Source organism: Petaurus breviceps, unplaced genomic scaffold (genome assembly GCF_028583685.1).
Source record: "Petaurus breviceps papuanus isolate PSGF00001 unplaced genomic scaffold, PetGlider_PUasm1.0 98, whole genome shotgun sequence".
In the NCBI taxonomy this organism is placed as follows: Eukaryota; Metazoa; Chordata; class Mammalia; order Diprotodontia; family Petauridae; genus Petaurus; species Petaurus breviceps.
In genome coordinates, this window is record NW_027187460.1 from 9,740,961 (window position 1) to 9,755,731 (window position 14,771).

The 14,771-nt window shown below is 36.1% G+C and overlaps 1 protein-coding gene across 1 annotated transcript in view; it reads left to right on the forward strand.

Moving 5' to 3' along the window:
• The window catches only part of FAM135B (family with sequence similarity 135 member B), a 438,393-nt gene that overhangs the window by 360,102 nt on the left and 63,520 nt on the right, over positions 1-14,771 (forward strand). Inside the window, exon 8 of the mRNA XM_069081364.1 lies at positions 14,527-14,680. Coding sequence (XP_068937465.1) covers positions 14,527-14,680 — 154 coding nt within the window. The remainder of the gene's footprint in view (positions 1-14,526; positions 14,681-14,771) is intronic.

Sequence of the window (14,771 nt, forward strand, 5' to 3'; positions counted from 1 at the left end):
GCAAGGACATGGATTTGAAGACTTTTACAACAACCCAGATGAAATATAATAAGGACCTGAACTAGGGTTGGGCCTATATTAGTGAAGAGAAGGGGATTTATACAAGAGATGTGAAGGAAGAATGGCAAGTTTTGTCAATGAATTGGATATGTGGAGTGATTAAGAGTTAGGAGTTGATGATACTTCCATAAGGGTGGGTGACTGCCAGGATGGTGGTGGTCTTGATAATACACATAGGGAAGTTCAGAAGAAGGGAGCTTTGGGGGAGAAAGATAATATGTTCTATTTTGTATATGTTGAGTTTAAGATGTTTTGGGGGCATCTAGTTCGTGTTGATCAAAAAGACATTTGGTGATATACACTGTGCTTCATTAATAGAGCCTAGGACTGAATATACGGATCTGGGAAGCATCTGGGAAGAGATAATAGCTGAACCAATGGGAGTTGATGACATTATCAAATGATATAATTAGAGAAGAAAAGAGAGCCTATCACAGAGCATTGGACTCAGATATTCTAAGGGCCTTTTGAGCTCTAAAATTTGTGTAATATGGGTTTATATCTTTTACATTCTAGCGTATCTCCAAGCCCTGGTGTTCTGTATTTTAACATCTAAGAGCTCATCCAACTCTAATGCTGCATAAAGATATATAAATCTCAATATAAATCACATAGTATTAGGTAGGTTATTTATTTTAAAATCTGCATTCCTTTAAAACAGGTCTGTAAAAATGTAGATATTTAACTGAAAATGTTTCTACTGTCATTCTTGGGAATTGTAGTATATATGCAAATTTGAACACCTTTGAACACCCTGGCCCATAATTATCAACCTCCCCAAATCTGAAGACCAGTATTTCCACTCAACCTCAGCTACACACAAAAGTAGTCATACTTTCGTCTGTAATTGTACCAACTACTTTAATCTGAGCTTGGAAATTATTTCGAATTATAATTTTATCCTATATTTGTTTACTTATTCTCTCATCATGTCATTTTTTCCCTTTTATCTACCTATCCATCCATCTATCCATCCATCCATCCATCCATCTATCTTCAACTGTATCTCTCTCCTGAGTCTAGTCCTAGTGATCTGAGCCTTGAAGTCCAAAAATGGGGAACATAAATTTCTGCAATCTTTTGTCTTACTTGGTTGTTGTATGCAGAATACAACAATTAGTTAGTCTTAATTTATTAGTCTTAATTAATTAGTCTTAATTTCAGTAGAAGGCCCTAAGGAACCTTTATATTTTGTGATTTTGAGTGTGTTCCAGATATAGGGAACAACTGTATGAATATATAGAAGTAGAAGAAGGTATTTCAAGTTCAAGAAGAAACTTGTGGACAGATAGGCCAAAATAGAGTGAGTAAGGGGAAGAGGAGGAAAACAAAGAGAGGGACTCTATTTTATAGCTCCTTAAATGCTTAAGGTGTTTAAATTTTATCCTAGAGGCAATAGGAAGCTATGAAAGTTATCTCTGCAAAGTTATGCAAACAAACCTCTGTCTTCCTAATGTTTTTTGTTGTGTTTGTTTTTGTTTTGTTTTTGGTAGGATGTTTTGAAGTGGGGACAGATTGTAGGTAGGGAAACCACTAAGGAAGATGTCATAATAGTCTGGGCACTCAGTAGAGAAGGCCAGAGCTAGGGTGGTGGCCATATGAGTAAGAAGAGGGGGATGAATGTGAGAAATGCTGTGGAGGTGGAATCAACATGATTTGACAGCTTACTGCATATGGGGGTAGTGATGGAGAGAGTGAGAAAGAAGGAGGAATCACATATAACTATAGGGTAACAAACCTGGTAGACTGGGAAACATGGTGCGCCCTCAGTAGAAATAGCGAACTTTGAAGGAAAAAGAGTTTAGCCATTTCAAATATACTTTCCAAAAATAATTCATAGAGTGACTACTCACATTCCTGTAGCACTTCACAGTTTACAAAGTGCTTCATCACAATGATCCTCCTAGCTAGTTAATTATTATCCTCACTTTTCAGAACAAATCCTCAAACATTATAAAGCACCTACTATGTACTATTTTACACTATGCAGATTTCTAGAGATAAAAGAATGACAAAATCTGTACTTTGAATGAGCATACTTTTTAAACTAGGGCTAAAAGATGTTGAATTATTTCTTTAAGGTCATGCAGGTAGTAAATCTGAGCACTGAGATTCAAACCCAGGTCTCCCAAATTCAAGTCCAGAACAGTTTACATTTATGTGTATCTTCCTTGCTTGTTTTGAGGACAACGCAGAGCAAGTGGGAAGGCATTCTAAATCTGGGTGATTCCATGAATAAACATGTAGAGTCCAGAATAAACCTGGTTTATGCCAGGTTCAGTGAGGAGAACATTTCAGAGACTTAAAAATAATGATGGAAAGAGTTGGAATTAGAGAATCTTAGATCTGAATCCTGGCTCTATTACTTAGGAGCTATTCTAACATGAGCAATTCACATAATGTACTTCTCTGAATTTCATTCATCTGTAAATGAGAAGGATCTTATTTGTTCCCCCTAATTCACAGACCTACTGTGAAGAAAGTGCTTCATAAACTGTTACACTTGAATTTATTATTATGCAAGCTATCCTTATGTTGTTGAGTGTTTCAGTCATGTCCAACTCTGTGATCCCATTTGGCATTTTCTTGTCAAAGATATTGGAGTGTTTTGCCATTTCCTTCTCCAGCTCATTTTACAGATGAGGAAACTGAGGCAAGCAGGGTTAAGTGACTTGCTCAGGGTTGTACAGTTAGGGAGTGTCTGAGGCCAGATTTGAACTCAGGAAGATGAGTCTTCCTGACTCCAGGCCTGGAACTCTATCAGTTGAGCCATCTATTTAATAGCCCTTCTGGCATATAGTAAGTGTTCTATAGACACTAGCTATTATCATGTGAATTTCCTATTATTCTAAAGCAATTGGAGTTATAAGGATCAGGATATCTCTTTTAATTTAGATGATTACTCCTTGAATCACCTAATGTATACTAGAGTTTATTATTCTGGCATTCTCTCCTCTTGGGGGGTGAGTACACAATAACTTGCAGTTTGAAGCCTGACAGTCTTAGATAACTGTTTTTATTTCCAATGTTAACATTCTAAGGCTGACTGTCTTGGGTTCTTGTCCATAACTGCTATTCATTTCCTAAGATATGATACTGATTCAATATATTTTGTCTGCTTTAATTTTTTAATGTAATATCTGCTTTGTTTCCGTATTTCTAGACACATTTATATATGCTTTGGGCATGTTAAGTTTGAAAGGGTTGCATCTAAGGACTGATTCCAGGGCCTCCTCTAAGAATAGCAAGGAATCAATGGGATCCTTCTAATTCTACCACTTTGTAAATAAAGCCCTCTGAAGTCAAACAGATTATTAGCAATTAAGCTATTTATCCCTACTTTATGCAGCGTATGCATTGAGATATTTATTAACATAATAAGTTATGAATTATTCAGACCTAATATATCAACTTACATAATTCCCCTGAGTTCCTATAAAAAGGTCCTAAATATGACAAGATCTCTTAATTATATTAGAAATTGGTCCATTTCCTAAGTCCCAGATCTTTAGGGGAGAAATCACTACCATTTAAACACATCAGCAAACGCATCAAGAGTTCTGTCAGGTAAAAGGAATTTAAATGTTGCATATCATCATGAAATGAGAGTGACTTCAGTAAATTTCTAGATAAAGATCCAATCAGGGAGAGCCTGTTGTACAACAATATATATTTAAGTACTTTCTATATGCAGATTAGTGTGGTAGCTACTAGGAAAGATAGTTATTTTGGTTTGACTTGGTTTGTTTGGTTGTATATTTTTTGTGACTCTATCTCCCTAATTTGTCCATCTTACAAGTTCAGTAGTTGCTTATAGGCCCGAACCACTTGTTAATAGGATGGAAATTTGAAGAGCTCTGTTTTTGACATGGATTGCTTTACCTTTCCTTTAAGCAGCCTGGTCTTCCTTATCCCTTATCTGATATTTAATTGAATCTAATAAAAAAGTGTTGTGTCTTCTATGGTACTGTACTAGGCACTGGGGATATAAAAATAAAATGAGATACAATCTGTATCCTCAAGGACTTTAGGTTCTACCTGGAAAAATATATCATATAAAAATACAAAGATGAAAATTTAAAGCACTCTTTCAGGATTCTGGATAGCTGAGGTTTTGCTACAATACCAGTCATTTGAAATAGATAGATAGCTTTTTTGTTTTTATATCATCTGTATTTCTTATTACATATCCCATCCTCTCCTAGAAGAAAATCCAATCTAATAAAATATAAAGGAAGGTTAAAAAAAGTTCTATAAAATTAAACATATCAAAAAAATCCATATCATAACAGATTTTTCAGACCTATGGTTTTCCATTTCTGCAGAGGAGTGGGAGGGTGGGATGTATTTTCATTGGGATCTTAGATATCTTCTTTGAGATTGATCTTGGTTATTAATATTTCACATAATTCATTTTTGCTTGTGTTTTTAATTTATATTGTCATTAAATATATTATATTATATTTGCCTTTACATACACACACCCCTTTTCCCTTCCTGTTTATTTTGCATCATTTTATGAGTTTTTTCATACTTCTCTGTACTGATCATGTTCGTCTATTTTTACAGTATAGTAATATTCCATGACATTCATGTGCTACTATTTGTTTAGCCATTCCTTAGTCAATGGACACCCATTTCATTTCCAGTTCTTTGCTGTCACAAGAAGTGCTACTGTATATATCTTGCTGCATATGGAATCTTTCTTTTCATCATTAACCTCCTTGGATATATGTCTACTGGGGCATACACTGGGCCAACGAGTCTGGACATTTTAATTACCTTCTTTGCATATTCCAGATTGCTTTGCAGAAGAGTTTTATCCAATTCATAGCTCCCCCAAAATTGTATTAGTACGTTCATCCATGCATAACCACTACGGTGCTAACTCTTCCAATCTTTTGTCGTCTTTGACAGTTTTCTGAATGGGAGGTAAAACCTCAGAGGTGTTTTAATTTAATAGCATTTATACTAATATGAGTACTGCTCTTGTCTAAAGTTTCATCTGTTCAAGGGGAATGGAAATGAATTTCCCACCTAAAAAATTCTATGACTCTGACCCTCCACTTAGGAATGAGAAGCAAGAACAACGCAAAACAGGCATGCCATGACCTAATTCTTAACACATTTCTTGTGGTCTTTTTTTTTTCCTTTTATACTTATATGTTACAAACTGGGATGGGATTTTCAGAGAAAATGTTTGTGGCTTATTTTTTGGTAGGAGCAGCAGGAAGGTGGAAAGGGTCAAGGGTGCATGGATGTATATATTTGTCATATTCCACTGGGTGGTCAATATCAAATGGATGGAGAAAAAAAAACAGGTTCTATGAAAGCTGTCAGACAAAATAAGGGCAGGCAGTATGTAGTCAAAGGGCTATATAGGGTAGCTTGAGGAGAGAGGAGAAAAAGACAAAGAAATAGCAGCAAATTTAGACAGAAGACTTGGAGTCAGAAGAACAAATTTGTTCTGTGAAGTTTGGATTCAGTCAAAGGGCTGCATTTGAGGACCTAGGGGGCCACATGTGGCCTTGAGGCCACAGGTTCCCCACCCCTGATCTAGGTTCTATTCTTGGTTCCAATTACTTAGCAACTGTGACCTTAGGCAAGCTACTTAATTTCTGACCTCAATTTCCTCAACTGCAAAATGAAAGGGTTGGACAAGAACATCTTTGATTACTTTTCCAGCTTAGACTATCTGTGATTGTGAGATTCTCATGGGGGACTTGATGTCTGGCATCTCTTCTGGCTCTTAACATTTTGTGATTCTGTGACATAGACAAAGCTAGATTTTTGTGGTCCCTTTCAACTCTGACATTCTTTGATTCCATGACATACACAGAGCACTTTAGAAAGCACTGGGAAATCAACAAGTTGCATTGCTTCTGGATAGCTTCGTTGAATTCTTGTGTGATGGCCAAATTGCTAGGTTCATCTTAAAGGGGCTGATTCAGTGAAAGGGGGTTCAGATCAGATAATGCTTTTGATAGTGAATAAGTTTCTTGGTGAATATGATGTCTTTGAATGTCTATTATGTATAGAGCACTAGCAGATGTAGCAAAAGCAGGTTGAGACCTGGTTAGCCTAATTGGTTAGTATGTTGTATTAGTAGTACTCAGGTAATTAGTTTAATTTCAGTCTTCTGTGTTCATAGACCACATGACCTTAACTCAGTTGTTGACCCAGGTAGCCAGACTAGAGAGTGTGGCTGGCTCAGTGACAATCCATCATTGGCTATACACTTTGAAACTCAGGCTGAAACACTTTAGCATCGTTTAATGCATATGCTGGTCTATTCTGTAATTAAGAAAAAAATTAGCCCAATTCGACATTATGTTGAATAAATAAATACACAGTGATATGGGATCTTAGATTTAGAGGTAAAAAGAACTTTAGTATCATCCAGTTCCTTCATTTTAGAAATAGTTACCAAAACTGGTAAAAGTTTGCCCAAGATCACAAAGCTATTAATGTGCAGAGCTATGATTCAAAATTACATGCTTTGCAGAACCAGGAGAAATTTGTACACAATTGCAGACACAACGTATGTGCGATGATCAACTTTGATAGCCTGGACTCTTCTCAGCAATAGAGGGTTATAAGTCAACTCCAAAAAACTCATGATGGAGAGAGATGTCTACATTCAGAGAAAGAACCAGAAAGAACAGAGGTTGAATGCAGATTGAAGCAAACTACCTGGTCTCTTTTTCTTGTTTGGTTTCCCATTGTTCATTCCATCCAATACAATCCTTCTTTATAACCAGACTAATGTCTAATGTGAAACTATTTGCAGATCCTATACTTGATTGGATGCTGCCATGGGGGGGGGTGTGTGAAGGGAAGGGAGGAGGAGAAAATTTGAAACTCAAGGAATTGTGGAATTGAATCCTGTAAACTAAAAGTAAACAAACAATTTAATAAAGACCAAAATAAAAAATTTAAAAAACTACATGCTTTGATTCTAAGTCTAGCATTCTATATACTATATTCTACTGCTGTATATGCTATTATCTGAATATATGCTACTTCTGGATATAAGGAATAACCTTAAATTGATATCTCTCTGGCAGGAAATAAACACACACACACACTCTTAAAATATTAATGACGTGAAACTTAATAGTACATGCTTCAGTTCAAAAGTCCATAACTACATTGGCATGAAAATTCTCTCCAACAATATAGATCATAACTTCCTTGCATTAGAATGTAGCTTTCTTTAGTTGTTATAGTCAACAATTGTATAACAGGATAGTCAACCTTCTGGTAATGAATTTTTTCTAGCTTTTCTAAGTTGGTCATTCTCTGGCATAGATTTAGTTTATTGCCAAGTCTGTCTTGTACTCAATCTTTTACCTTTATAGGACTTATCAGAGTTTTTGGACCATTGTGAGTGGCTTTGGTCCATTGATATAGTTTTCTGTCTGGCCTTTAAAATCTACCTAACCTGTCCTCAACCTCCCTTTCCATCCTTATTAAATACCACTCTCCTTTAAGCTCCTTACAATTCAAACAAACTTCCTTCAGCATATACTATATTCCATTCCCTTCATTAAAACAGTCATTTTTGGAATAAAGATTAATTTTTAATATTCTAATATAGAAAGATCATACATGAGTCCCCTCAGAACTACACTATCATCAGAGTTCATAGAGGGGCTCTAATTAGACAAAGAATCTGGGAATGGTTGTGTTGAATTTTGATAATCTTAAAAGATTAAAAAGAGAAGGAAAAGTAAGCTAGGTAGGCAAGGAAGGCAGAAAAAAATTAGAGAAATTTATCTCAAATCAGGGTTTGCAAGTAAAAGTCTATTCAAACATGGAGGAACTTTTCAAAGAAGGGAAGTATACACAAGGAGTTGGATATACAAATACATTTCACTGAAATAGGGACATGAGAAGATACTTAGTCTAACTCTCCATGCCCATGTAGATATATTCTCTATGATATTAAGAGAAATAACTGGGAAAGAATGTTGTTATTGGATTATATTGAATTCATTTAAGTCCTGGCTTGGCTAATTAATATATATGTTTGTTTTATTTCCCCCTTTTATCTCTATTTTTTTCTTTTTAAAAACATATTTATTTTTAGTTTTCAATATTCACTTCCATAAAATTTTGAGTTTTAAATTTTCTCCTCCTTCCCCTTCCCCAAGATAGCATACAATCTGATATAGGCTCTATCTATACCTTCATATTAAACATATTTTCACTTTAGTCATGATGTAAAGACGAATTTATCTAGTTATTTTATTGAAGCAAATAAATGAACAATCAAAAAAAATTCCAGCAGATATCCAAATAATTATTACCCCCACCTACTATTATCCTTATGTCTGTCAGTTTTAAGATCTGCTTCTGGAATTTGCCATGCATTTCCATCTTAAAGCAGTACTATCTATATTGAACTCTCACGAAAATATTATTTCTATTCTCCCTTTATTAATCCTCACCCTCATGTTTTCCCACTCTTGTTCACAGGTGCCATTATATGAGTTTATTATCTTGAAATATAATATTACTTCAACATTATTTTTCTTCTTTTAATCTCTTCCTTACAATAGATATACACTTTTAAGACCATATTTTCATCATGAGTCACTTATCACCATGTGTACTTCTAAGGTCAAACTTACTTCCATATGTTAAGAACTCTACTTTGCCTCATTTTTGAACCATTCTTTGAACATTTGTGTAAAGATATCTGAATCCATAAGTTTTATTATTCTCATTTTTCTTAGATATTTTCTCCTATGAATCAATGTTTATATCCTTTCCATCCCCTGTGATTTATTAGCCCTATTCAGCATCCCTGACAAATGATTGTGTAGTCTCTACCTAAAGACTTCCTCATAAGGCAGCTCATGGCATGGTACACAAGCCTTGATTATTGGGAAGTTTTACTCTGCGACTTCTACCCATGGTGCCCTCTTCTGGACTTGGGAGTCGAGGAGAAAACATAAAATCCTTTTCCATATTGACAATGCTTCAAATACTGAAAAAAGAGGAAGCAGTGGCCACCCACCCCCAAGAGTGTGTTCTGCACGTTGTGGGTACTGGTAGCCCATTTGTCTCACACCCAGTCAGAACTCCCTCCCCCCCGAAATACACACACATACATATACATATGTACATAAGCACATACACATACATTTATACGTGTACATACATGATATGCACACACATATGTGTGTGTATGCATACACATGATCTCTCTACCTATCTATTCCTGTGTATTACCTGCAATACTGCAATGAAAGATATTCCTATTTTAGGTAGCAGGGGGTACAGAAAGTGATTAAATAACTTCTTTTATCTACAGTGCTAGTGTTTCTCATTCCTAGCAAAATGTCCTTCACATAGCAGATGTTATTTGAATGTTATGTGATGATTTCCCCCAAGATATTATATGAAATTATCCTTGGATCCACCTGTTTCACTCTTTACAGCAAATAACTTTGCTTAGGAGTCTCTTATAGCTAATGCAATAAAGTTGGCAATCTTGTTTTGGTTGGCAATGAGAACGGGACAGCAGAGGTATAGAGTATTATTATCAGATAAATGTCATGGAAATCATATCATAGAATGTTAAATATGGAAGGGACCTTGGAAATCATAGACAGATGATTTACCTCTTAGGTAAATCACTAGACTTAGTCATGAAGACCTGAGTTTGAACCCTTTCTTAGAAACTTAATATCTGTGTTATCCCAGGCAATTTCCAAGTTTATATGTCATCCTAGAAACATATATGCATCTATAAATATGTTACATTTTCAAATAGGAATATATAATATGCACATAAATGGACACACAAACACTCTGGCCAATCATTCATATATTTGTGTGCATGTGTAAACATGTATGTGTGTACACACATATACATATATGTACATATGAAATTATATTGGTCATATTTGTAAGCCAATCAGCACATAGGTGTCCTAAGGATCAAATGAGACAAAGTACATAAAGTAGATTTTTTGTTTTTTTTGTTTTTTGGAGGGGGGAAGGCAGGCAATTGGGGTTAAGTGACTTGCCCAAGGCCACACAGCTAGTAAGTGTTAAGTGTCTGAGGTAGGATTTGAACTCAGGTCCTCCTGACTCCAGGGCTGGTACTCTATTCATTGCGCCAAATAGACATCCCTAGGTTATTATTTTTTTTAATTTTGAAAGCACTTTTATAAATGTGATATTTTATCATTATCATTATTGATGTTCTATAAGCCTTACACTGGAAAATTTTAAAACCATTATTACTTTATTGCTATAGAAGTACTATAGTACAGCAGAAGAATTTTGAACCTGGGACTGTGGTATCTGGGTATATTCATATATGTTTCTAGGATGATATATATGAATGCATATGAATAAATATATATATTTATATAGTTTCCCTTTCCACTCTGCTGAGTCAAGTTGAATGAATTAACAAGCTTAGAGTCTTCAGTTGATAGCAACACATGGGAAATAAAAGATTTTCACATCTACCCTTGAAATACTTAAGTACTTACATGGTGTGTCACCCTGGATAAGTCACTGAGCTTCTATCTGCCTCAGTTTTTTTCATCTATAAATGATGATAATAAGAGCACCAACCTCTCAGGGTTTTTTGAGGATAAAATGCAATAAAATTTGTAAAGCACTTTGCACAGTACCTGGTACATAGCAGGCCCTGTATAAATGCTTATTCTTTTCCTTCCTCCCCTCTGCCTCAGTTTCCTCATCTGTAAAATGGAAATAGTAATAGCACCTACTTCCCAGGGTTATTGGGAATGTCAAATAAGATATTTGTAAAACATGTATCCCAGTAGCTAGGATATATAATGTGTTTAATAAATGCATTATCCCATATGCCCTTCCATAGCCCCCAATCCGGATCCTGTTCTTACTCCAGTGTTCTTTCCATTCTTCCACACTGTCGATCCAACTGTAATCAAATACAGGGTGATGATGGAAAGAGCATTCATTGGAGTCAGTCTGGGGGTTCAGGTTTGAATCACAATTCCATTACAATCTTCATAAAACACTTTGGGCAAGTTACACAATCTCTCTGGATCTCAGCAAGCTCATATGTCAACTGAAGGCATTCAGTGAGGTGATCTCTAAATTCCATATCTCATAATCTAGATCGAACTCCTATAATCCTGTGATTCCGTATGTGTGTATGTGAATCTACATACACACTCATGCTGTTTACCATACAGAATGTAAGTATAAACTGCAGCTGCACTCTCAATTTAAAATAAATTTCTATGTTTCTAATGACCGGTCTCCTGGAATTTATTGAGTTTCCTATCACAGGATTTAAGAAATATCAAGGCAGTATCTTAATGTGGATTTGTGCTTCACCCAAATAGTGTAATGGATAACTCCTGAGATCCCTTCCAACCCTGTCCTATACACACAGAAGGCACTCAAAAAGTATTTATGGAATCCAATAAAATTGCGATTCTGATCTGACCCTCTAGATCCTGATCAGAATATCTGATTCTTATTTGGACCAAACTTTGTTTCATAACAATGTAGAAGGACTCCACATAATTTCAGAATAATATAGGAGGACTTCATATAATTTTAACCTATGATCATTATACACACATGCACAGTCAAACCTGAGTTAATCCATATATTTTAGTGCAGTTAGCTGATCCTTGTTGTATAGTCTAACATTCATTTTTATCCTCTTGACTTCTCTTTTTTGTTGCTTAATGTATTATATCAGGGCAGGATGAAAGGGTTAGTTTCTAAAATTCTCTGCTATTGTGCTGAAGAGAGTCCCTGAACTATTTCCATCAAGCTCAAGAAATTCTAATATTATCTTCATGGGTTCCTCTGAGCTGGAAGCAACCTTAGAGCATAGAATATTAGAATATAGAGCACTAGAATGTAAGAGAGCAAGAAGAAACTTTAGAATATAAAATCCTAGGATTATAGAGTCTAGAAGATTTGTACAGGAAAGCACTTTAGGAAACAACATGTGTGTGTGTGTGTGTGTGTGTGTGTGTATTATCAGAACCATTTCATTTATTTTACTAAGGTACTTTTCCCCTGTATATCTTTCATTTATGTATGACATTCTCTATGCATCTTGCTGATTTGCATTTCTGGAAGTTTTTTTTTTAACTAGGAAATCCATATACCAATGAAATCATGTATCTGTTAGAAATGATGATGATGATGGTGAGGATGATGATGTCATTAATATTAATTAGGGAAAGAGAAGTTATCTTTTTTTAATCTATTTCCACATTTTCCTTTTTCTACCTCCAGTTGGCTTATCTTTTTACCTTCCCCACAAATGTATTTGATGAGGTACTGCTTTAAACTTTCCTTGGAAAGCCACATGGTACCAGAGGCTAATATTAAAAGTCAAACTCAATAGCAGGTTTCATAGATTCTATATCCTTTCAGTTACATCCCTAAGCATCTCCAGGGTGAACTGAAGGTGAAATGAAAATGGAATTATCCACTGGCACCAGGGACCAGAATAAAGAAATATAAAGCCCTGTCAAATGGCACTTGAGGAAAAGAGAATTGACAATAGCCCAGTAAAAGCACTTGCTAATAGACGATCCATTTTCGTTTTGGCTTATGTCTTACTTGATTGTGAGAGCCTGGCATGTTGCTTCTGTTTGTCTTTCCTCAGAGGGGCCAGGGTTTGGTTCACCCTTATTTATTCTGATATGTTGAGTAGAAGGATGGGGAAAGTCAGGAGAAAGGAAGAAAAAGTAACCAAAAAACTTCACTGTCCTCCTAAGGGCCTTTGAGACAATTAGCAACCCCTCTTTTCAGGAAACACTGGTGAAAATACCCTGATATACTCAGGTCCTTGTTATCCTATGCCTGAAGTACTGTATTCTAATTACTGCTCTAACCTCCAATTAGTTTCACATATGCCTTCAGAGGAACTGTATTTATGCAATGATTTGCTCATAGAATTCCCATGTGTATTATTTCTAACAAGAAAAAAATGCTTTTATTCACATCAGAATTCAGTTATTGAGCAAAAATGGTGGAAGGGAGGAAAAAAAAACAGACTATAGCCATTGTTACATAGTACCTCACGAAAATTATGTTTTTTACAAGGCAGAAAGACAGTCCAGCCTTTAACGGACAGAAAGTCTCTGTCTGCATGCCAGTCAGTTCCAATGTTCACAGACTTTTAATGACTGCACCTGCTAAAAGTATAAAGCCATAATGGTCTCCTCTGGCATTTAAAGCCTTCTTCAGTGTGGCACTTCTCTTTATACAGGCCATCTCTCACTCTGCTCCCCTTCAAAGTGGACTCTACACCCTCTCCTAAACACAGCCCAGATTTAACAATTTCTTCATTTTTTTTCAGTTGCTTTCTTCTGTGCCTGAAATGTCAGTTTGTTTCTAGATGAAATGGTGTTCATCTTTCAAGACTATGACTAAAAGCCACTCCCTCACAAAGCCTTCTTTAATCCTCCAGTCGGAAATTTTCTTTCTATCTTAGACCTCATAGAGCACCTTGTACCTCACCTATGTACTTAAAATGTTTCATATTACCTTAAAAGTCATTCTACGTTTCCATCCAAGATCAGGGGCAGCTCATAGTGAATAAAGTTTCCTGGAATCAAGAAGGCCTGATTTAAACCTGGGCACATGTTCTTATTAGCTGTGTGACCCTTGCCAAGTCACTTAACCTCTGTCTGCCTCAGTATCCTCATCTATAAAATGAAGATACCGTGTTTCCCCGATAATAAGACCTATCCCGAAAATAAGCCCTCCCCTTACTGTGTAAGATTCCTCTAAAATAAGCCCTCCCCCTAAAATAAGCCCTATTGAGATTGCTACTGTAGTGAAGGTGATCCCCTGCGCTACACGCTACATTATGGTACCCTCTGTATGCACCGTCCCCCCCTCCCCCCCTGAAACGCACGCCGCGCTCCGAGCTGCATCCAATCAGAGCTGCAGCAGTGAGCGCGTCATCCTATTCTTCCCCAGTGATTTGCTTATTGAATAAAGGTACATTTTTTTGTTCACATTTAGCTGTTTATTAAAATTGCTGTCAATGTTCATTAAAATAAGCCCTCCCCTGAAAATAAGCCCTCTGGTGTTTTTCTGTACAAAAAAATTTAATAAGACAGTGTCTTATTATCGGGGAAACACGGTAATAACAACACCTACTTCCTGTGATTGTTGTGTGGATTAAATGAAATAATGTTTACAGAACACTTTGCAAAATTATTTGTGCTATATAAATTCTAGCTATTATTTTTTTTGTGTGGTGACAGTGATGGTGATGATGTTCCTTGAGGGCTGGAGACCTATCTTATTGAATTTAATTTTGTATCCACTTACTCTCCACTCCATCAGAGTACATACAGAAAACTGATAAAAGTTTGCTGTTGATCTAAATGGAGACTTCAGGGAAAGCTTCCAGGGAGAACTGTGCTATGTCACTGGGATTATTGAAGATGTCCCCTTTTTCTTCTGCAGGGAAGCTTTTATACACCCTCTGAAAACTGCATGCAACACGCATACAAATGGCACCGGGACCTATGTCACCTGCTCTTGAACACATACCAAGAACTATATGTTTACTCCCTCATCCTCATGAAGGACATCCCAGATTTCCCACGAATGAAACTGGGTAAGTAAATTTGTATTTCTACTTACCAGCCAACACTACAGTATGGGCATTTTTGGTTGGCTCACGGGTCTGATATTTGATAAGAAGGCTG